The 25,334-nt window shown below is 40.2% G+C and overlaps 1 protein-coding gene across 1 annotated transcript in view; it reads right to left on the bottom strand.

The window, feature by feature from the left end:
• AKAP6 (A-kinase anchoring protein 6) overlaps positions 1-25,334 on the bottom strand; it is a 391,946-nt gene that overhangs the window by 249,309 nt on the left and 117,303 nt on the right. The window contains 2 exon segments of the mRNA XM_038407981.2: positions 4,619-6,421; positions 10,650-10,901. Of these exon segments, the coding sequence (XP_038263909.1) occupies positions 4,619-6,421; positions 10,650-10,901 (2,055 nt within the window).

The following is a 25,334-nucleotide window of genomic DNA, read 5'->3' as shown; positions in this document are numbered from 1 at the left end:
ACTTAATAATGAGACAGATGGCCATGGTGGCATGACCATGCCATCAGACTACCATGAGGCAGAAGCACAAGGTATGTCTCAAATTGGATCCTACCTGGAGGGAAGAAAAGGTGTGGAAGACAAAAAATGACCTATTGCAGGACAATAGAAAAAGATGCCGCTATCATGGAGCCAACTTAAGATGGAGTCAAACAGGGCTGGTTCTAGGTTTTTTGCTGCCACAAGCGCAAAAAAAAAAAAATACAGAATGCTGCCAAACCAACAAAGGGCCAGAGTGCCACCCCTTGAAAAGTGCTGCCCCAAGCACATGCTTGGTTTGCTGGTGCCTAGAGGCAGCCCTGGAGTCAAACATCTTGCTCTGGACAGACTGCAAATGGACAGGTCACACTGTGTATGTCTACACTAGAACTGGAAGTGTAATCTCCAGTTTGGGAATAGATACCTGTGCTAGCTTTGATTGAGTTAGCATGTTAGAAATAGAAATGTAGCCACAGCAGTGCAAGCAGCAGGACAGGCTAGATGCCCAAGTACATACCTAAAGTTTTAGATGGGATTGTATTTGGGCAGCTAGCCTATGCCAGTGCTCACACAATGGTTCCCCCAGTGTTCAGAATTAGAGATGGCTTTCAAAGCAGGATAATATCAATATCAAAATGACTACATCACACATTTGTGTCCTGTTACAAGAAGCGAATATACTTTTTCAATCCACTTTAGAAACTACTCAGACCACAGATGTGTTATGTCTGTCTGTTCCTGCCTCCTCTTCCCATAGTCTTTTCATTTCCAAGGTTTCTTTATTCTTTCTCTTTTTTGCCCTCAGCCATTACAGGGGTGCCCACATCTGTCTTGCCCTCTCCATTTCCTTCTCATTCTCCCTCAGCTCAATTAGTCCATCCATTTTTGTTCCTTATCTGTCATCTATTACCGAGACCCATCAATCTTATATCACCAACCAGTTTGTCACTCGTTTCAGCCCTATCAGTCCTTCCATCTCTTGCCCTGATGTCCACAAGCCTCTCTGAACAATTCTTTGCATCATCCTGGACCCTCTATTAAGTGATCTTCCCCAGACTAATCTAGTATCAGTCCCCACTCAAGTCCTCAATGTATTCTGTGCTTCCTTCAGCCCATCCCTGCCCATCAGCAACCCCAATTCATCCTCTGGCCCCAGTCCTACCTATATGTAGCCTTTACCTAATTAATCAACGGTCTGCTCCCCCCTCAAATCTTCCAATCAACTAATTCACTTCACTCCTCCCCTCACAAACTCCCATTCAAATCCCTTCCCCCACCTTTCGTTTTCCCCTCAGTTTCCCCAGTTACTTCTCTGGCCTCCAAAACACATTCTGCTCCACCAAGCCCGTCAATCCATACTCTGCCATCCCACAGCTCAATCATCCTCTGTGATGACCCACTCAATAAGTGATCCTCCCATGCAGCATCATCCCCCCAACCTTACCCCAACAGACTAATCACCTCTAGTAAGGTTTGCACTGTGTTCCCCTCTCCCTAGTACCCACTCTTCCACAAAACTGACAATGTGGTTCTTCCCCCACACCCTCTTCTCAGCCAAACTGATGTCATGTCCCCCTCCCAATTATTTGGATGGGGTCTTTACTCTCTGCCCCACTGGAAGGTCTCATGCTCAATCTAGGATCTGTGGTTGTGTGAGGTTGGGAGGGGAACTATCCTGTGAGAAGTGTTCCCCTGCCTAGCCCTGGCAGAATCAATGGAGCATGTATCCTGTTCTCCATGTAGAGTCTCAGGAGTGTTCATTACTAAGCATGGGGGCAGTCAGAGCAGCATTCTCCTCTCCTGGTGAAGCTCCAGGCATTCAATGGAGATCTGCTGAGCAGATGCAGCAGGTGAACCACAGGACAGCTGCAGCTCAAGGGAAGTTCACAAGATCTTGTATCTACTAGAGAGATGGGTGTCTACATATACAAGCTTCTTACATCCAGGGAAACCAGGACAGCAGGCAGACTGGCTGAGCAGTAAGGAACTATACTTGGGAAACTGAACCAGTATGTTTTCAGTTGCATAATCCAGAAATGGGACCTGAAACAAGTGAACCTCTTTGCAAGCAAATCTCTCCAACAGGAAAGATTTAGCATTTTGTTCCAGACACTGGCATGCATACACACACACACCCCTACACCTGAAAAACAGATGTATTTTCATGCATGCGCAAGCCTTGCAACAGGGCTCCCCCCCCAAAAAAAATTCTGAGACAATTAGTGACCATTTCACAGTATTCTCATTTAGTATGTATGACAGTATCAGAATCCTCAGAATTCTGATTACTGCTGAGTGGAGGTTGTTGGGGGAAAAAACCCTAATAAAAAGATTTGTACCGCAACAATACAAGGAATATAGAGCACTTTGTACAATAAATTTTCATATTTAATTTCAAAAAGTTATTTCTGAATGTACTTGGAACTGATGCAGAAATTCCAATGCACCACAGAATTCAGGAGTCTCATGCTGCAGACATCAAAGGGCCCAACCACAGAATTTTCATTCAGCCACAGAGGACATGCTAACGGCAAACCTTGATGCAACTACTGACCTTATCTTGGATGCTAGAGATATGGGTGAGGCAAATAAAGAATGTACACATAGCAAATGATGATGTGAGGAGAGTTTTCTGTATGTATTTCAAATTTTTAACAATATTCAATGTTAATAAACTAAAAAATATTCTGTGTTCAATTAGCTAGTAATTTGGCCAGTTCGAATCAAGCAGATGTTGTGTGGGGGTGGAAAGAAATATTTACACCATGTCAGTATCTGGGCAAAATTTATCTGAATAATTTGGAAGTATGTAGAAATATGTTCTCCAGATTTCTGGAAGGGCTGAACAGCCTTGGCATAACTGGGACAGAGGAGGAGGCGTCAAATAAATTATTTAACATCCGTTCAACAAATTTCTTACTGTGAGATCAGTGCTAGGTTCATACCAGTTCAAACTATCTCCCATTGTAATGATATATTCTTGCATTTCTTTTCGTCACACTAGCTAAAATATTGCTTCTATTCATTTCTCAGCTGCGGTTCCTTCAAAAAGAAGGACGGACTTCATTGCAATTTTATTTTACAACCTCCATAAATGGAAAGTATTAGGCTGCAAAGCTACATCACTAGAACTGGTTCCACCAGTCTTTGGCTGTCCTTAATGAAGCTTTACATTCAGATTTGATTCTCCAGAACAAAAATGCCACTCACAGAGGAATTACTGAATTATTGTTGAAATGAGAAAGAGAGAGAGACCACAGAAAGGTGAGGTAATGACTGAGGAGGTGGGAGCCTAGAGTGGAGGCTCTTGCTGAACCACAACAGGAGAATGCAGTAGCTTGGAAGGAAATCCTATCTCCTTCAGATCTGAGTGTTCAAGAGGGACTATAACATTGGCTTGGGGACAGTAAGGTGGTGATACATGGGAAAATTTGTTTGGAGCAGCGGAAATAATAATGTTATCTCTGTGCTAAGCAGAGCAGGGACAACATTGGTGGGAAGAAAATCACTTCAGGGAAGATAATACGCTATAAAACAAAACATGTTATTACAAGGGATATAGCAAAAATCAGGAAACCTCTTCTCTCCCCTCCCATCCCCCCCATCTTTGAACCAGATCCACTGAATTAAAAATTGGCAGAGTTCATGAAGTGCCACTTCATTCAAACATCACTGAGATGAGTGTGTATGCAATTAATTACCATCCAACTCGCTTTCCTAATGTCTAGTTTGTTTTGCATTACATCCAAAAGCAACATGTAAATGTACCTGAATCTTAGAAGTGTTAAAAGCTCTATTGACAGGATGATTCTATGCCAAGCATGAAAGCACCAACTCAGGTATTTAGTGTTTTCTAGTATTGGCGACCAGATGGATATGACCTACAATAGGAATCATTACTAGAGCTGTGCAAATAATGGATTTTTTCAGTTCAGAGCCAAACTGGGGGGTGGGGGGTAGGGGGAATCTTGAACAATTCTAACTGAAATTTAAAAAAAAATAGGCAAATCAAAAAAAAAGTTTAAAAAAATATTTTGTATCAACTGGAACATTTCCAGTTGACTCAACAATTTTGGGAGGGTATTCAACTGACTTTGAGTCAAACTAAATGTTTCAGTTTATTCTATATGCACTTCCTTCCCTTTCCAAGTTTTTCATTTTGATTAGGCAGTTTCAGGCTCTTTTCAATGTATGAGCATGCTTGAGCATGTTTTAATTGGCCTGATTTGAAATTGAAACACTGTTCTGAATCAAAGAGTTTAAATGAATAATTTCAACGCTTTTGAAATTTTTTTCCCCGCAATCAAAGCTATTAGTCAAATTTGATCCAAATTCAGCTAACAGTTTCCAGGCTTTAAATATATATATTTTTTTGTCAAAAAACAATTAGTCAAAAAAATTTGTCCCAGATCTATTCATTTCAGTGGTCACCTTTGGTTTTTTAATGAATAAAACTTCTAAGTATATCAAAGGAGATGTTATAAAATAGTAAGAGATTTATCATAAAAAAAATAAAAAAAGCTCCTTCATTTATGTACAGTCATACCACTTGTGAAGAGCCGACACATGAGAACACAGTTAATGTTAGCATCTGCCTTACCTCAATTTTTTCCCATATAGTTTCATAATTGTCTTGGTGTTGTATATCTTGCATCAATTGTTGAATTAAAGCCGATCTATTTGAGGCAGAGATCTCATTTTTCTCAGAGGACTCAATCACTACAGGCTTTCCTGACCTGTCTTCTATGTATTTTTTAATGCAAGATGCAGGCACACAAAGCTCTTCATCTGAAAGAATGTCACTCAGAGGCCCAGATTCAATGCTGTCACCCAAAGAAGATACTATGTCACTTGAAGAGCTTGGTGAAACCCTACCCATTTTTTTGTGCTTCTTTTTAATCTGATATGTTGGATACATCTCAGAATCTGAGTTCATTTCTGACAGCTCCCAGTCATCAATGTTTTGAATGGTATCTCCTTTGGGTTTCTGTGGCAGTAGTTTTGTTAAATTTTCTAACTTCAAAGCCAATACTTCACTCTGTTTGAGGTGTGATGGAAGTGCTAAATATTCATCGGAACCATACCAGGCCTCAACAACTTTACCATTTGTATTATCGTAATTTGGTGATGATAGGTAACTCTTCTTGCTCCTATTTCTTGGGAGAACAGGTGAGGAGGAGATAACAGGTCCTGAGTCAGTTGATGATGCACTTTCTTGACTATGAGTTGGTGAACTACATTGTTCATTTTTACTTTGGGACTGGCCATTTGGTTCTCTCTGATTACAGATATCTGATGATGTGGAAGCAGAATCTGTTTTTGTACCTCCCACAGACTGAGAGTTACAGGAAGGAATTCCATTTTGTAGAGCTGAGCTCCCTTTTTTATTCACCTGCTTTGCTGAAGCTGTGTTAGATATACCCACAGGTGTCCTGCATGATGTCACCTTCTCAGGAGTATCATGTGATTTTTTGTGCCTTGGCTTTTCTTTCCAAATGTAACAATTAGACTTACCTAGACTTATGGAACTTTCCTTAAAGTGATTGTTTATTGTGTACTCAAGGCTTCTATCACCTATTTTATGTAAGCAATCATATGACTGACTGACAGCAGATAGACTGTTAGTGTAAGATGACTGTAAAGCCAAGCAAAGCTTGGACCTGTCTGGTGGATCTAATAATGAGGGTGTACTTCTACTCATTTCAGTCTTTAAACTAAGAGAGACAGGTTTTTTTGCATCACTGACTTCCATATCATCTTTAAACACTTCTTCTTTTAAAAACAGACCTCTTTTTGGCAATGTAGGCTGTGTGGGCGAATCCTCGTTGTAGTTAAAGCAGTCTCTTATTGACCTCTTGGGAGTTGAGTTTTCACAGTGTGGACGCTGTTTGCTTTTTGCACCAAGATTGTGCAATGGACTGTATTCTTGTTTCTCTAAACTGGAAACTGGCTTTCTGTCAGCTGATAAGATGCCATCTTCCGTGCAAGATCCTGTACAGAGAGATGACTTCCCAGAAGGAGAAAACAGTGAAAGCTCAGGTAATGTGTTGCTGTCTTTGCTTTCTCCCTTATGTTCTGTTGAAAGAGGTAAATGGGTTTCTTTCACATTAATGGCTTCATTGCACTTGGAAACAATGGAATCAGTTGCTACTGCAAGTAATCCTACACTTTTGATAAGCTCTGGAAAGTCTTTTTCCATTTCACTGTAGTTCCAAGACTCAAGTGGTTTTGCATTAGTTTGACTGGAGGTCATGTCACCTAGGGCACCAAGCAAATCCTCACTAGGGCTGTAGTCAGACAATTCAAATGCAGTAATACCACAATCCAGGGACAAGTAATTTTGAGAGCACTTGATAGTTAACTGTCCTGAGTCATCCACTTCAGTTAAAGAGTCAAGACGGTCCTGAAATAAAATAAAAAATAAAGACCATTTAAAAAGTTTTAGTTTTAGTACTATTAGTAACTATTCACTAGTGAATTCTTAAATCCAGTATACTAAAGGTCACAAATCCAACCAGTGGCAATGTATTCTTATATACAATCTAGAAAAGCAGTTGTTACTGAACTGCCATAGAGCTTTGTACAGTACATTGTAAGTGAGTGAACTGTTCTACAATATTTGGGAATAAAAGCACAGCAGAATGTCCAAGTGTTAATCTGCACATAGAAATGTTTAACTCCTACATGATGTCGCCCTGCAGTGTACTGCAAATTGTAACTATCCTGAAGAGAAACTGCTCACCATTGTCGTAGTATGGGTATGATTGTTATTATGTTTGCAACTAAAAATCAAAGTCTCTGTTATACTCATCCTCAGAGAAACCAATGCAAGAGGGATCCTGAAACTCCACAAAATGGACCTCATAGAATCTCTCAGTTCTAGTCACCTTGAATGGGAGGGGATTTGTGGGGTCAGAGTGGGCAGGGGGTAGAAAGTATCTGTGTCCAAACCTGGTGAAATCTGTGATTGCTGAAACCCATGGATACAGAAATATCCACATAAAAGTGCTCCTCCTCCAAGTAACTCCACAGGCCTCCTACTGATTGTCAGCATGGGTCTTTCAGACGCCAACTTGCCATTGGCGGAGTTTGCCCACATTTGCACAGTAGCAGCTGCTGACTGCACCTAGCTTCATGCAGCATTAACTTCTGTTGACTATCCACTGGGATATCCACAAGGTTAGCTGAGGACAGTACTGTAGATACAGCTACAGCTTCTGTTCACAATACCCTCCTTCAACACCCTCCAGTCACAATCCCCTAAATATCAGTCTTCTCATTCTCATAAGCTGAGGGAACAATCCTGCTGGAGCACTAAGATTTTAAGCATCAAGACAAATTTGTGTATAAAAAAGTATTTAAGATGGTTCTCAGATTTAAGTGGAACAGGCAAAAAAAGGAAATATTTTAGGATCTAGAAGCAGCCTGACATACAAGCAGTCACAGCAAAATTACATTTGCTTTACAGTTTGTTATTTCCACATTGTTTTATAACTAATTTAGGGTTCCAGCATCTAGGCAGGAATCAGCTATCTCCCAATTTCAATGTATATATTCAAATTTGAATATTTGACTAAATACGTCAAAATCATAGGTCCAAATTCTGTTCTCATTTACCCTACTCTATATCAGTTGAAGTCCTCTATTTAGATCAGTAAAGATGATAAATCACTCCAGCTAGGTAAAATGACAAACAAACTAAAAAACCATGAAAGCAAACATTTGCTCAAGTGCTGGCATTAAAGTGCAACATACTATTTAAAACAGCCCATCATGCCCCCACCCCACAGTAAGCTATTTCAACAAATGACCCCCCCACTAATAGTCAAAACAGCTGCAGTATCAACAAAAAAGCAGCCTCATGGTTTGCCTCCTACCTTGAGTACTGCACAGTACTAGTTTTGGAGTCCCTTCATCAATAAGGACACAGTGATTTCATCATTAAATCGTTAGGTCCACAACAAATAATGCTTGTGTTAGCCAAAAAATAAAAACTAAAATAATAAAAAACCCTTAAAAACCTTTAAGTTAAAATGTTCTTTGTAGAAAGCTGGTTTGGAAGATTTTATCTGTAACCTAAATCTGTGGACTTTTCTTAAAATCTTTTATTGCATGCACTCCAGCCATGTGAAGGGCCAATTCAATGACTGGTAAGTCATGAAACTGGTGTGTCTGCATTATTTATGAGCAATGTTGTATAAAGTCATTAAAATATGTATGATGATGACGTCAAAAAACAGTATTAACTAGCTTAAAATGTATACAGCAACTCCTGAAAACATACTCAAATTGTTAGGGTGGGAAATAGGTATCATGCTTGTGTGACTCCATGCTATCATTAGTAGAGCCTTGAAAATCTGCGGATATGCGTTTTATATCCGTGGATGTGGATATCCACTTGATATCCAGGGATGCGGATACCTGCAGACCATGTTTGCAGATCGGATGCAGATACAAATTTTGTATCTGCACAGGACTCTAATCATTAGTCATCCATTTTATTAAGCAATGTTTAATTTTTAGTTTTAAAAAACAGCAAATCACTGCAATTTAAAACATTTTGCCTTTCTTTACAACTGATGAGCAATAAGAATCTAAGGTCTAGCACTATAGAACAAATAATTTCTTAATGGGATACCATTAACCTGGAAATCCCATTCCACTCTGTAAAATTAGTACCCACTATTGTTACAAGCAATCCTTATCATACTGACAGAAATCACAGAAATAAATTTATTCTTCTCTATTCTCTTATTTATTTACTTGTCTTATGGATTTGATAGCACTTTAGGTATAGTAAGGTCACTGTTTTGTTGATGGTTAGTTGCACTTCCTGTCTCGTTATGGAAGTACTGACTAAGATGGCCACTGCCCAGGTAGAGGCCACTGCCCCTTTAAAAGTCTCATTCAGGCCCCCCTCAAGATCAGTCTAGGCAAACACAATAAGTGGCTTTCGTGAAGCCCAAATTTATGTAGTAAGATCACAGAGCTGGTTTGTTGCAACCAAACCCTTGGTGGATCTATTTACAGTCCTGGATCATCTCTGTGTAGCTGGGAAGAGTCCTAAGCATCCCAAAGGCCCCTTCTGGCTACTCAGGTTGCAGCCTCTTCTCTAAGGGGAAAAATCTTCCCCTCAGCCAGGCCCTTTCTTTCTGAGGGGGCAGTTTCTAGAGCAGATGTAATCAGATCCAGTTGGGGCATTTCCTGCTTCTTAGTGCCTGAATTAAATCCTTCCTTAGGTCTTGAGATCATAGTTACAGAAACCCTTACCACACTCGAGCCTTAGCATCATGGCTTCACTCCCATTCACTCCTCTGGGGGTGCTCATGGGAATGCCTTTCCTTAGAACTTGCAAGAAAGTGTTCAATGCTGAAACTGAATCTGAAGTAGCAGCAAGTATGTGTTCAGACAGGAAGGGCGGGGGGTGGGAGGGAAGAAGGTGGCCCTGGGCATGTTTGATGGTTTTGATTTGAGGACCCCCCCTCCTCTGTTGCAAAGACTTTTAATATACATCAGCCACAGAGTAGAGAAACTTTTACAATTTTTAAGAAATATGTTCATACTCTATCAGAAACTTGTGTTATTTGAAATTAATCCATTTAATACATTATAAATCCAAAATACACATAAGTCCAAAAGGGACCATTATGATCAACTAATTTGACCTCCTGCATAACACAGGCCATAGAATTTCATTACATAAAGCCCATAACAACTTTTTATTTTTTTTGGAGCTAGAGTATATCTTTTAGAAAAACATATAATCCTCATTTTAGGGCTTCAAGTGATGGAGAATCCATCACATCTCTTGATAAGTTGTTCACATGGTTAATTACCTTCACTATTAAAACTGTGTGCCTTATTTCTATTTCAAAAACATTTGAGCTGACAAGGTCTCTTTAAATCAACTTAGTAACCATACTTACTGAGCAAAAGGCAATCCAGTTAAATGCATCTATATTAATAAGCCTATTAAATTGGTACAAACTTTGCATGCATTAGAGGAAAGTGAGATTGGAGTTGGTCTGCAGGGATGTTCCTAACACAAATGGCAGTTTGTAGACTACACTTTCAAAAAGAAACTTGACCCTGGACTGTGAAACTGTGGGTAAAAGTTTTCCATGCCTAAGGTTTGTGACTACAAAGACAAATTCCACGTTTTGATTTACACATGCAAATGAACTTTTCACACACAGATCTAGAGTTGAGCCTGAGCTCACAAAGTTTTGATTTGGATACGAACTTCTAAATTACACGGTGACTAGATCAGGTGTTTGGGGTCAAAAGCACCTCTGCACCAATCTGAGTGTATCTGTGGGGAAAATGTTACGCTCGTGGGAAATATTGCCTGCTATTTTAAAGGATATTCTTTGAAAAGTTGGTCCTATGATCCTACATTTATTTTAATCTGGTTCAACCACAATGGATGTCAGCTGAAGAAATTTAAGATGAGAACACCTATTCAATTAGCCTGAAATATATTTGGCTGCACTGGCAATCGTTTGTCTGAACTGCAAGTGCAAACCACCCTAGCAATTTTTAAACTAGTAGCTGGGTAGATGAGTTTAAATTCTCTAATATGACTAGGGATTAATGTTCCAAAAGTAAATGACTACATTTAGTTCTCATACCTCTTTTGTCTCCTCAGAAAACGCTTGCAGAATATCAGTCTGCCTGGTGTAGTTTCCATTGGCATCCTGTAGTCCCTGTAGGATGCGTTCCCTCAGAACCAGAACAGAAACACGTAGCTGGTGCCAGAGTAGCTGCACTGTATGTATATCGACTATCACATTGACGGAGTAAGACAGAAGCTTCAGAGAAAACTCAGTCTCTAACAGAGCATGAATTTGTTCAACGTGATCAGATATATCTTCACATATATCCTGTAAGAGAAAAGAAAAATATATCTTCAGCTACAGGCATAGGCCCTATAAGGATCATCTCTACTTTTTGGCTAATGCAGAAAATGTGATTTTAGATAGGGAGAATAATGTAATTAATACATACAGGGTTCTCTATTTATTTTTTATTTATAGCAATGCTACAACAACTGAACAAGCAGCTGTCCTATTTGGCAGGAGTGTTCACTGAGTATAGAGATAGCATACAATAAGTAAGGATAGCACAACAAGATCATATGAATCATAGATAGAAAAACAGCACTATAAAGATGTCATCCTAAACCATAGCAATTACAATGAAAATGGTAAGATCAACCCAACTGATCTCTATTCTTGATATTTTTAAAAAAATCAGAATGTAAAGAATTTGATTTGTGCCATTCCCAACAAAATAGGTATAAACAGAGTTGCCATTTTAAATCAGTAAGAATCTAGATATATACACACTGTTTTGTGCAGCAGAGAAAGGGTTAAGTCATAAACAAGCTGATCAGGGATATTAATGTGGGTAGAAGACATCCTATGATGTCCAATTAAAGATTTATCCTTTTGCTTACTGGAACAACTTCCAGTAAATTATACAGCACAATGGATTTCATTGACTCTAAACTACAGACCCATTTAGAGTTTATCTGGACTAGGATTTAAAGGTGCATTGTCAGAATGTGGCAAGCAAAAAGGCTAATGTAGACAAATCAGCAAGTACTCTTAACACAAGCATGTTGAACTCCTTGGCTAACCTGAGTTATGAGTATGCATTGCCTTGTCCGTACTTTTAGAAAAGGTTAGTTAGCTTCGAACACCATGCCTTTAAATCCTGTCAAGATAAATCCAAATTTGAGAGTTAGGATTCAGAGGGATGTAGGTAAAATTAAGCAATCATGATCAAACACAGGACTGGTTTGGTCTGAAATGCTTGTAAGGTGAGTGCGGTAGGGAGCTGTCAAACCAGCCCACATGGACAGGGCCAAAAGAATGTGACCCAAGAGACTGCCAGTGTTTTCAGATGCAGGCAGCTTGGTGATCACACACAGTGATATCCGATACAATTTACTGTAGCTTTTTAGGGATGGAGTGTACTTGCTAGATGCGGAGGCTTACACTGGGCTAAGGCTGACACTTGGACTGGGGAGGAAATAGATACCAAGTTGTGTGGGTGGAGGTGATTGCTAAGGCCTCCAAAGGCCAGTATCTTATGCAGATAAGGGCTAAAAGAACCAGCTCCCAGAGGTAAATGAGACCTGGGATTTTAGTTTGTGGATCTTGTGCCTGTAAGGGGAGACCTGATGTCTTCATAGACTAAGGATCCCTCTGGGAACCACTCACGCCCACCCACTCACGTGAATGAGTGGAAGGTTAGAGGGCTCAGAAGTGAGCTGGAGTCTTGTGGGGTAGGCAGAAGGGTGTATTCCAAATTATTGGTTCTATAGTGAGAGTCCTGTAAACCTGCACTGGACTCAGTTAAACGCCTGGTATGTGAGATGGTGGGTATATAACGCCCTTACCCAGTGTTAATTAAGTTATAGTCTGCTGCTTAAAATCCATCCCACTGTCTGACTTTCATTCAACTGTGTGTTCTAAGCAAATTAGATTAAGAAACATCCCAATTTTTGCAGCATGTCAGACTTGCAACTAATCAAAGCCGTTGTCTTGAGACCTGGTATTTATTTTGATCTTCATTAATATTTTTGTTTAATAGTAGCATAATGATGTAAGTGGCAAAGCAGAGCCTTTCTGCACTGACAGTATGTAAAATCTTCTGTATCAGTTTAGATCTGATGTTTATAATTTAAAGTAAAGCTAACTTTATGATGGTGTTAGCTTTATGCATGGGGAAATAATGTGGGCACTATTTAAAACATAATTTTTAGTAACTTAACATTAATAAATGAAACCAAATTCCCTTGAACTATCTTAAAAATTGCTTTAAGTAGTAATCAATAGCTCAGTATTAGCTAGGGTGACCAGACAGCAAGTGTGAAAAATCGGGATGGTGATGGGGGAAGTGGGGGTAATAGGAGCCTATAGAAAAAAAGACCAAAAATCGGGACTGTCCTTATAAAATCGGGACATCTGGTCAACCTAGTATTAGCCCTTGAGAAACAATTAAGGTTAGAATACTGTCAACAGCAATTTGAACTATGTTATTGCAATAGCTGGCTCAGGCCTAAATAAAACCTTTTATGGGAAATACTCACAGAAAGGCCAGAGATTAGCATAAGGCCTCCTGGAGTTTCAAGGAGCATGGTATCTTGGGGTGGGGATAATACCTGTTCTACTTTGTGCTCAGCCATCATGTTCTATCAACTGGCAACAATATTCACGACAGTACAAAACAAATAGATTGATCGACTATATTGGGAGTTGCAAGCGCTCAGAAGCTCTGAAAACTGGGTTGAATATTTCCAGTTTGGCAAAATAAATGCCCTGCTACTGTACTGCGATGCCAAAAATCACTAAAAACTTAAGGGCTGATCCAAAACCAAGACTCCCAGTGAATTAATAGGTTTATCCAAAACTTCTGTTTTAGGTTTTGTCTACATATACATTTGCATCAGTTTAACTCAAAGTATTTTTCAAACCAATTTAATTAAATTGGTGCAAGTTTGCAGGTACATTCTCTGAACTTTTTCATGCAGATAAGGCATATTGGTTTTAACTTAAGGTGTGGTTTAAATTGATGTAGTTAAACTCATAGGTGCTGGAACTCGGGGTGCTGCCACATCCTCCGGCTTGAAGTGGTTTCCATTATATACAGGGTTTACAGTTTGGTCTAATGGCTTTCAGCACCCCCATTATACAAATTGTTCTAGCACCCTGGTTAAACTTATGCAAAATCTTGTATAGATACTTTTATTCCATTATATATCATGCTTGTTTGGATAAGTTCGAGTCAATTAGGAACTGATTTATGCTAAACCTAAGAAAAAGATACTTTTAATGAAAATGAGTGTCCACCAAGTCTTTGCACTAGTTTAACTAAACTGGTTTCAAATTATACCTTAAATTAAGCAGTGCAAGTTTCTCAGTTTGATCAGCCCTTATTAGCATTTAAGAGTGGTTTAATTTGATTTAGGCCTGTCTACAAGTTGCACAGATTTAATTTAAATAAAATAGATTTTTTTTAAAGCAACGTAGATTTGGTTTACATACGGCTCATTCTGGTTTCATTTACATAGGCTCATTCGTTCCCAATCAACTTAAGCTAAACTGAAATAAGAGTGTCCACACGGGAGTTTGCATCAGTTTATCTGAACTGATTTAAAAGCAAACTTTAGGTTAAACCCATGCAATTTTGTGATATAGGCAAGCCCTTAATTTAATCCAGTAAAAAAATAGGTTAAACTAAACCAAAGTAAGGGACTTTTAAACTGAAATCAGAGCATCCATACAGGAATTTGCACCTGCAGTGTATCTTACTTGGTTTAAAATACAAATGTAAGTAAAACCAATGAATGTAGAGAAGGCCTTAGAGTCCATCCATTAATGTTATGCACCATATTAAGAGGAATAAAATAGCCTAAGTGATACCATCTAAATAGCTACTTGAGGCTACACCAAAATACTATGAATTTACATTACCAAATTACTGTTGGAATGCCCAACTGGAAAGCATGATTACATTTTATTCATAGTTTTAAAAGGATATTAAAGAATACTCAGTGCATTTATTTATATGAATTCCCATACATGTCCCTGAATAACTGGTTAGTTGACGTTTTCTTCTATTTTACTATAAGACAATTTAAATGATTGCAAGACTTCATACATTAGAATTGTAAATATGTGTGTAGCTTGACTTCAGTTGGACTACTCATGTGCATAAAGTTAAGCATGTGTGTTTGTACAATCATTTCCCTAGATATATGTAAATCTGTGATGGGGTAGACTAGGTCCGGAGGCCCCATGCTGGAGGCCTCGTGGCCCTGCCTCACCCCACCTCAGAAAAGAGCAGAGGAGAAGTCCTCCAGGCATCCTAGAATGGCTGCAGGGAAAGCAGCCAATCAGAGGCCAGGAGGGCCATATAAAAAGAAGCAGCAGAGACAGAGCTGTTAGTTGCTGCCTGGAGCTGGAAGAGAGAGGACTGAGTTTCTGGCTGGCTAGAAGAGCAGCAGGACCATGGATGACTCAGTGCAGGCAGGGCTGAGCGCAGGGAGGGCTGCTGAAGACCAGCAGAGCTAAGAAGGAGCTCCTGTCTGTTTGCAGGGACTGAACAAGGACTGAGCCCAGAACCTAGCCAGTCCAAGTGAGGGTATTGTGATGAGCCCTGTTGGACTGTTACAGAGAGCAGTGTCTTCAGGAAGGAAGCCTTAGTGGAAGGTAAAGACTGTATACCCTGGAAGAGGTTTGTTTGTTCTCCACCTACAGCATATGTAACTTGGCCAGAGGACTGAGTCACTGAGGACTTGCCGAAGAAACCATCGAATCAGGGAGGACGGGGAACTCCAGAGGTGGGTGCCATCCTGTTCCAAGAACTAAAACAGCAGGCTCACACCCAACCAAAAGGGGGCGCTTGCGAGAGGCAAGTGCCAACCCCATTACAAAATCTATATCTCAATATGTACATACGTATAATGTGGATTTTGTAATATAGTTAGGAATTTGTAAAACAGTCAGCAGAGAAGTGATACTCGGAGCATGTAACATAAATGTAACTTGGATGCATCCTTTCAACTGAAATTCCTGTATGCTATTTTGAAGCAGAATGAAATTAAAGCAACTCTTACAACTACTGTATAGCAAAAGAAGAAAATATAAAAAGCAGTCCAGGAACAGTAAAAAATTAATATTTTAAACTTTTATTTTTTTATCTAAAAGCCCAAATAATGATTTAAAATTGTCATAAAAATTAAACAGTATAAACTTCCCCCTAGATGTAAGAAAGAATAAAATAATATTGACAGGATATTTGGATTTTTTGGTCAGGCTTCAAATGTATTGAAAATATGTGCCAATGAATCCAGAGCATACTAACCAGAATACAGTCAGAACTGTTTAGAACCATATTTCACACAAGACATTTCCTTAAGAGCTACCTTTCTTTTTATTCAGGCTATCAGCTTGCATTGGTTTCAAGTTTTTGAACTCTATGAGCTTAACAAAACTTTTGGTCCCTATATGCAATTTCTGGCATAACTAAAGACTTCAGAAATTTGTGCACATTTGAGGAGAAGCAGAGTTTGTCTTGCTTGTTCGTTTTAGTTTTGTTTAAAAATTCATCAAAGATTTACATTTTCCTTGAGAACAGTCAAAAAATCAAACTCTCTATTAAAGTTAAGCTACAGACAACTCAGAGTACAGCCATAGCCACATGATACATGTACAAACAGAATAACTACCTCAGTCTACTTCCCCCTGGTGTATCAACAAACGCCTGTTGTCTGGCTATACCGAAAGAACGACAGGAGACATTTGACATAGGTTTAATCAGGCTGCAACTTTATTATTAGATGTCTGAGACTACCTGGCAGATACAAGTGTACGGTGCAGGTAACCCCATGTTTTTTCTGTAATTACCCAGGGGCTCCCACCAGCTTTCCCTCTTTTTCCATCCAAGTCCCTCCAGCAACTCTATTGCCGGGACCTGACCATCCAAACCCTGACCTTGTAGCAGGGTTAAGGTGGGCTATAAGAATGAGGGATTGGCTGCCACCTGTACCTGTCATAAGAGTCCCCAACCACCCCCTGTTTGCTCCTTTAATAACACCTCTTTTTAAGTCCTTTTCCAAGTCATTTATCTGGCCACTGTATACCTTTTCTATGGAGCACCTGCATTGGATATTTGGCACAAGGAGGAACCAGAAATTAGTTTGGCTGCCTCCCCCACAAACCCAGTCAGGTTCCCAGACATCTTTTACTGTCTCCCTGCCCTTTATATTGGCCAAAAAACATGGGCTCCAAGGCTTTACAGAGGAACCCCATGCTCCTTGAATAATTTGGTGCCCCAGGATGCCCAAATTGCTGAGCCTTTTATGACCCCAAGGGATTTAGCCACCCCCGTTAGAATCTGTTGAGTCTTGTCGACCAGGGTGGTACCCCACAGCTCTCAGACAAACAATGCATGAATACATGTCTGACAACATGGATCTGCATCAAGTCCCTTCTTGTTCTGGACAGTAATTGAACTCCTTTACACATCCCCAAATAGCATTCTCCAAAGTGTGCCACATCATGTCAGTGACTGCTGACGCACCCTCGGCGCACAGTAGTGGCATGAGCTGGTCTAACATGCTTCTCCTTCTACGCCAACATAGCCTTGCCCCATCACTGGACCCCAGTTGCCAACCCTTAAGGCCACTAGTATGTCTGCTTATGTGAATAAGAAAAACAATCCTGCACCCACCGATCCATACCACTGCCTCCATGGTTGGTCTGACATCATCTGGAATGGAATCACAAAACATTAATGGCAATTGACCACCTGAGGTTGCACACCATATTGTATGCTTCCAAATGCTAATGCCCAATTATCAGAATTGCCTGTGCCCCTGTACTGCGCTGCACCATTGCTCTTGTGCCCCTGAGAATGACTGAGAACCAAATTCCATAGGTCAGAACCAAGCTCCCAGCCTTTCCGGAAGATAACAAATGCTGCCCAGTCTCCTTGATCATTCATTGACCATTACAGATTTAATAACCCTGTGTCATAAGTATAAAGGGAAGGGTAACAATCTTCCTGTATACAGTACTATAAAATCCCTCCTGGCTAGAGGCACAGTATCCTTTTACCTGTAAAGGGTTAAGAAGCTCAGGTAACCTGCTGGCACCTGACCAAAAGGACCAATAAGGGGACAAGATACTTTCAGATCTTGGGGTGGGGGAGGGTCTGTCTGTTCTGTGTGCTTGCCAGAGAGAGATCAAGAAAGCAAGCAATCCAACTTCATTAGAATTAGTAAGTACTAGCAAGGAAATGCGTTAGTTTACTTTTGTTTTGGCTTGTGATTTTCTCTGTGCTGAGAGGAAGGTGTATTCCTGGTTTTTTTTTGTAACTTTCAAGTTTTTGCCCAGAGGGAAATCCTCTGTGTTTTAAATCTGATTGCCTTGTGAGATTTGCTTCCCTTCTAATTTTACAGAGGTGCTTCTTTTACCTTTTTTTCCTTCTAATAAAGTTCTGTTTCTTTTAAGAGCCTGAGTGATTTCTCTATTGTCCTAAGACCCAGGGGTTTGGGTCTGTGATCACTCTGTAACCAGTTGGTTAGGATACTCTCAAGCCTCCCCAGGAAAAGGTGTGTAAGGGCTTAGGGAGATATTTTGGGGGAAATAGGAACTCCAAGTGGTCCTGCCCCTGATTCTTTGTAAATCACTTGGTGGGGGCAGCATACCCTCCAAGGCAAAGAGTTTATGCCTTGGGGAAGTTTTACCCTAAGCTGGTAGAAATAAGCTTAGGGGGTCTTTCATGTGCGTCCCCATATCTGTACTCTAGAGTTCAGAGTGGGGAGGGAACTCTGACGTCCTGCTTGCCCCTTGTGGTGTACATCACCCAGTTCCAATCCCTCCCCCTCCCCCACACCAACACCTTTTACAGTGCCCCTACATAACCCAGGCATTAGCTTGCTAATTCCAAAAGTACCAAAACTGCTTTAAGAATGCTGCTCTGAGCAAGGCCACTTACATTTCTGAGAATGTTAACTGTGATGTGCCCACATGACTGCTGCATGGGACCATTGGAATTCAACCATCCTGCCAGCAACCTTTGAATTAAGAGTGCTGTGTGGATATGGATAACCATTTAGCCCCACTGACATATGTAACAGCTGGGAGGCGATTCCAAGATTGTTGAGGACGCCAGTTGACAGGTTGCCCACAACCCTGAGTTCCGCAGCACCTGCTGCTCTGTAATGGGCCATTTGGTGACCAGCCTTTCTGCTCCCGTAATTGCATGAATTTGTTAAGACTTGGCCCATAGCTCTGCCATGCTACATCGCTAACCATCCTGCCCTCAAGTTCCATGTAGCTAGTGGATTTCACTCAGGTTCTTGTTTGGCTCCTGATGCCAGCTTCTGAAACCTGACATGTAAAAGTGAGGCCAGGCATCTGCTATACCCGTATAAACCCAGGAAAAGTAATAAAGTAATGGATATTATTCTGGAACCTATTTGAGGTCCAAGCTCCATGAGATAAACCTGCAAGTTATGTGCAGACCATTGTGTGAAGGGCCCTGCTACCCCGCCTTCAACTGATCCCCATGTTGCTGTTGTTTTGTTTTTTAAACCATGTAGCCTGATTTTTAATGTGTTTTGCTTGACCACATTTTACATACCCCATCCACACCCGTGATTCGTAGGGGTTTTGTTTGACTGTGTATTATTTATAGTCCCCATCAACAGAATCCTAAACCCACAGAAATGTGCCCCTATCTGCTTTATTAAGGCACTGCCAAATGAGGAACCTTAACATCTCCAGCTGAATGGGAAATGGTGCCCTTGCCAACCTGTGGGTGGCACTCGATTTAACCCCTATGCTGGTTTCCCCTGGGACCCCTTCTGTACCGCTGTAGCATGAACATGCTGCATACGCCCCAAAACGTAATCCATAAACATACCTGCACTGATGGATGTATACACCTTTCCGAAGCCTGCACCCAATGCCACCCGTAGTTGTTGCTGCTCTGACACACCGCTGCATCAGTGTTGCCCACGCAGCTTGTAATTAGCTGGGAGGAATGAACACCAATGCTCTGGGTGAACCTGAATACTTTGGAAACCCTGAATGCTGTGAAGACTACCTTAGAAACAGCAGTCTTAACCACTTGCATGAAAATTCCTGCTGACTGAAGTAGAAGTTTGGTTCCCTTGGAGTCCCCCAAGCCATGAACCTGAGGGGGTGGGGAGGGCTGCCATTGGTAATGAAACTGGAAAAAAACCCGGAGCCCAACCGCCCCTGGCCTAGCACCAGCCCCATGCCCCAGCTGCATAGCTACTACCCCTGACTGCCACTAACTCCCACAACCCCACTACATATGCCCTGTGCAGCCTTTGAAACCATCCCCCCATTTCCCAGTGCTAGGGCTGAGCCTGACAGAAAAAGGGAGAAGTGCAAATTCCCTGGGTGCGCCCCAAGCAAAAACCTGAAACCAGTCCCTAATCCAATCATCACAGCTCAATTGTGTGCGCAGCATGGGGTGGGGGGACATTTGCTGTGTCCCTTCTCCTCCTACCTATACCCTATGCCAATATGTTTCTTAGAGCTGACTAACCAGGTAAATCCACCTCTCCCTTTTTTGTTCTGCTTCCACAAGGAGCCCCCACCCCCTCCCCTGGCCCTTAGCAGGGAAATCTGAAACATGACTCCTTTTGCTCTTGATCTGCCCCCTTCACTGCTTACAGTCCTGCCTCCACAGGGAGCTCAAAATTGCCCCAAGCCATTCCCTGCCCTTAGCGGCAGGGGAAGGAAGGGGGGAGGACCACTCCCTGTCCTTATGTCCCTTCCTGGGGAGTGAATGAAACTGCATGCTGCCTTACTAGCCATAACCTCCTCCCATTGTGGAGCTACTCTCCCTCGTGCCTGCTTCACCCTGACCTGGCCAGAGGAAGGGAGAAATTGCTCCCCTTTCTTACTGTTTTGCTTCCATGTGGAAGACTTAAATTTTCTTTGAGAGCAATCAAAAAAATCAAACTCTCTTTAAAACTAAGCTACAGACTATCCAGAGCACAGCCACAGCCAAATGATACATGTACGAACAAGATAACTAACTCAGTCTACTTCCCTGCCCCCCCCATGTATCAACAAACGCCTATTTCAAGGACAGGTTTCAGAGTAGCAGCCGTGTTAGTCTGTATTCGCAAAAAGAAAAGGAGTACTTGTGGCACCTTAGAGACTAACAAATTTATTAGAGCATAAGCTTTCGTGAGCTGAGCTGTAGCTCACGAAAGCTTATGCTCTAATAAATTTGTTAGTCTCTAAGCTCACGAAAGCTTATGCTCTAATAAATTTGTTAGTCTCTAAGGTGCCACAAGTACTCCTTTTCTTATTTCAAGGACAGTGAGAGATTCTGGAGCATCACCTATCCTGATTGCTTATTACCATGTAAATATGACAAAGGAACAGGGATCCAAAAGCCTGTGAGACATTTTACTATAATGAAATACTTAGTAGTGTCTAGAATGTAGAGAGTATAGTAGCAATTCCAAAATTATCCAAGTAATGGCAACAATTTCTTTACAACAGTCAATATCTAGATGCAGCAGTAATTTGAGAAAACTCAAGAATTGTATTTAGCACAATGAATCAAAAGGTTTAGCACCTTCTGTAGTGCTTTATGCAGCTTCAAGACGACACTGAAATGTCACCAATAAATTATACATTAAGAATGTGAACAGGTCATTCATTTTCAGGAGACAATCAAGGTCTGTTGTCTTGCCCTGCTAAGACAACAGGAGATAAAATGAAGATTTAGAAAGATTATTCAAGTTCTAGTGGCACTTTTGCACAGTAAAGATACTGTATGGATCCACAAGAATAAGAACTCGCTTACTAAATTTTCAGATACAATTTACAAATGCTGCCGGGAGACATGAAGGTTAAGAGGAAATTCTGACTATTGCAAGTAAACTGCTATAAAAAAGGAATGTTTTAGAAGTCAAGGCAAACAACAGGACTCCAGATATTTAAACCATTACAATTTCTCCATGTCTCAGACAACTCATTTGTATAGGACTATTATGGGTGAGAGGACACCTTTCTGAGCCACAATAATGGTAGTACTCCCATGTTGTTGCGTGTATGTGGTGGTGGTGCATATCGCGAGGAGTAATGTGCTACAACCCTTTACACAGCACAATATGCTCCTCAAACACATACTTCTTCGCATCCAGACAGCTCCACTGGCTAGCATGTTGGGGACAGAGCCATGGCCTCACCCCTTCTTGTGTATGGGGCGGTGTAAGGCACAGAACCCCTTCTCTTACTCTCTGCCCAAAGCCAAAGTTTTAGTGCATCTAATGTGGCCTCACAAGCGTTCTTACTCTTCCTACCTACTTATGTAGCCATATTATATTAGGGCACAATCTAGTTCAAAATATTGAGAGTGAGACGGATACAGAGTGGTGTTATGTATGTTATTACTAATGTTCTTTGGGAAGAGAGAAATACCAGGAGAGAGTATCTAATTGCCAAGGTGAATGGCACACCAAAAATTGATAGGTAGATTAGATAAAATGTATATTCTTTTATAATAATACTTTTGATTTGTCTGCTGACTTCTCCCCCACAATTTCCACATTTCCATATAGATTGCAATGATACACAACCTCCAAATGAAAACACAGAACCAAACACAAACATAAGTTCATGTCAAGAGCTTTATAACTCTGATTTCTCAATGCACAATTTTTAAAAGGACCCTTTTAACCAATTAAAAGTTACTGACGTATTCATAAGTGAGTGTTAAGGTAAGGGTTTTGTTTTCAATTCACAAACTGTACCGTAGAATCATTTTCTATGGAATTTCTCAGGGCACAAGGGTTGTATCCATTAGACTACCAGCTGCCCATTTCACTCAGTCTTGCAGACAGCTGACCTTGTAATTCACAGCTGTTACCATCTATCAGCTAGGCCACAGCCCTCCATGCTAACTAAAATAGCTTGCAATGCAAACACTGCTGCAAACAAAGATATTGTGCACAAACAAACCTTCAGGTTTATTAGAGTCTAGGGTTTGTTAAGAAGTTTTAAACAAACATTTTTTCACTGTAGCATTCTGGTGTCTACAGATATACATGGGGTTGTTAAGATCTATGTGACATCTAGTGAAAGATTAAATGTTCTAGAGTTAACAACAGTGACAGAAGCAACTGAACTGTGGTTTTATGTTCTTTGATCTCACAGTAAAACCTCAGCGAGAGAAATCAGATATTCTTCATTTAGCTTAGCTTACATGCAAAACAAATTCATGATTCAAGAAACTAACAATCTGATCTTAACTTATACAAATATTTTAAATTCCGTAGACGACAGAGATTCCAACCTACACATCAAATTCCATTTAGAAAAAATGCATATCTGCCAAAGAAATAACAGATTTTTTTTTAAATTACTTGAAAATTAGGGGTTAAACTCACTACCTATACTGCAGAGTCATGTGCTTCTAGAGTATAATACAAAGAAAGTGTTTCTTCACTATACAAATGGGCTTAATAGCTATTTATATGGGACTGTTCCTCAAAGATATATTTTGAATCCTTAAGAAAAACTGTTTACCATCTCTTCCTGTCTCAAGTGAGCGTGTGCATACGCTATTGTATTATACTGAAGATAATATCTTTTTCTTCTATTGGGGATTATGTTTGGTAAAGTCCTTGAAAAATTCTAAAACTGAGAAAAAATTACTCATTGGATGATATGTTTTTCGTTTAGTGCACACAGTAATTGTAGCCAGAGGAAATAACCACACAGCGCAAAGTCCAGAGCTTGAGTAAGCAGGTGTAACTCCCATGGAAGTCTCTGGGCCAAATTCTGCTGTAATGTAAATTGAGATGCAAATTAAACATCAGGCACAAGTTAGTCAGAAAATGATGGTAATTGGTAAAATACTGTAACTTGTACCAATGTGGCATGTAGGGGCCATGGAAAATTAGTGCAATTTACAGTTTGAGGTATGCAACTGTAGATGTGGCAGAAAAGCAACTACCAGGAGGTTGTAAGAATATGGGTCTTCCATTGAAAACACTGAGAATTTTGACAATTTTTCTGGGAGGAAGATTGGGCCAAAAAATGACACCTCCACCCACTATGTCTGTGTTACACCCCTTCATTTGAGTGTAAATTACACTTTTTTGCACAACAATGAAAGCAATATCTGCACATTATGCTACTTTATCACACTTGCACTTGTTTGACAAACTTAGAGCCAACATATAATTCTGAGACCATGCTTTACATCATTGCAAAGTCTGACCCTTCCAGTATACACACTATGAATTTTGACTATTGAATTAAGAATTTTGATTATTGCTAGGATTCTCAAAAACTTTCATAGAAGCTGGCAAGGCTATTTATCTGACAAATGTGTGTTTTCCCTGTAGAAAAATGTATCACTCTTTACAAACTGCCTTGATTTTGGAAGAATTACTTCAGTAGAAATTTTCAGATATGTTAGAAGGTTAGTTGTGCTGGCAGACTGTCAAGAACAGATCATTCCTTTTATCTTATGCAAACTTGCTGGTGCACAGAGCTTTAAAATATACAGCATGATGAAGCCAAACACAAAGGTCCTGCCGTAAGAACAAAATTCATGTTGATCTGAAACTGTGGTTTTGTTTTTTAAATGGAATACATTTGAGCAATTTATTGATGTCTAATGTGGCATTCTGCTATTTAAATAGGTTTATATTTATTACTTGAAAACTCATTGTTTCAAAGCTGAAAAGATGGCAAAGAAGATAATTTGAATTTCAACAAGATGGAATGTTTGGCTTCAGAATGCCCCATATTCAGCCAGGCCCAAAAACGTTCAGACATTTCTCTCGTTGAAGGTTTCAGAACACAACACGTGCCCAGGAATTAACAATGAAATATGTTAAGTAATTTTACTTTGGGTACCTTAACGCATACCCACATTCATTTAAATGCTATAGTTTTCTAAATATTTGAAAATGGTACTTGTACACAAATATTACAAGCTGCACAGAAAAAGAAACAGATAATACAAATATTCCATGCTTTCCAAAAAATTGCTTTGTATACCACTGTATGGCACAAATACACTGAACTTAAGTTTTTGGAAAAGGGCAACCAGAGAACCATGGAAATTGTGTGCCTGCTTTTAGCACCTTGTCATGGTGTCAGCAATCTGTCACAATCTGTCTGGGTCAAGAACATCGATCTTCCTAGAATTCTGCTTGTTTGAAAATCATTCAAACAGTCAACATTGGAATGTTCTGCATTCAGCCATGTTACAAGTACAGAAGCAAGTACCAAATATACAAAACAAGTATATTTCAAGACTTGCATTCATCCTTGGACTCTGATAGCAATTTATCGTCTTGCACTACCCAGGTAGTGTGATCACTTGGAAAATGAGAACTGATAATGATGATGTGGCTTTAAAGTCATCATACGTTAATTATCTACCACTTGGAAATGCAAGAGCAAGGACCAGTTCAAGTAGTCCTAAAATATTGTATAGATGCCTTCACATGACACTTTACTATTCCTGTAAAAATGCAAGTACTTCGTGAATCACTACAAATATCTTTTAAATTTTTGTAACCCTGCCTAACTTTTCCTTGCTCACTGCACTCCAAACAGTTGATGAGAGCAGCAAACAGCATTCTCTATTAATTGAAGCCTTCAATACACGGAAAGAAATAAATTTGTGAGTGAGCAAATGGAACAAACCTGAAAAGTGTGACAAACCTATAAGAGGTATAAAATATGACTTGCATCTAAGAAAAGTTTAGTACATCTGCTACTGGT

Source organism: Dermochelys coriacea, chromosome 6 (genome assembly GCF_009764565.3).
Source record: "Dermochelys coriacea isolate rDerCor1 chromosome 6, rDerCor1.pri.v4, whole genome shotgun sequence".
NCBI lineage: Eukaryota > Metazoa > Chordata > Testudines > Dermochelyidae > Dermochelys > Dermochelys coriacea.
This window is presented reverse-complemented; position numbering and strand designations above follow the sequence as displayed.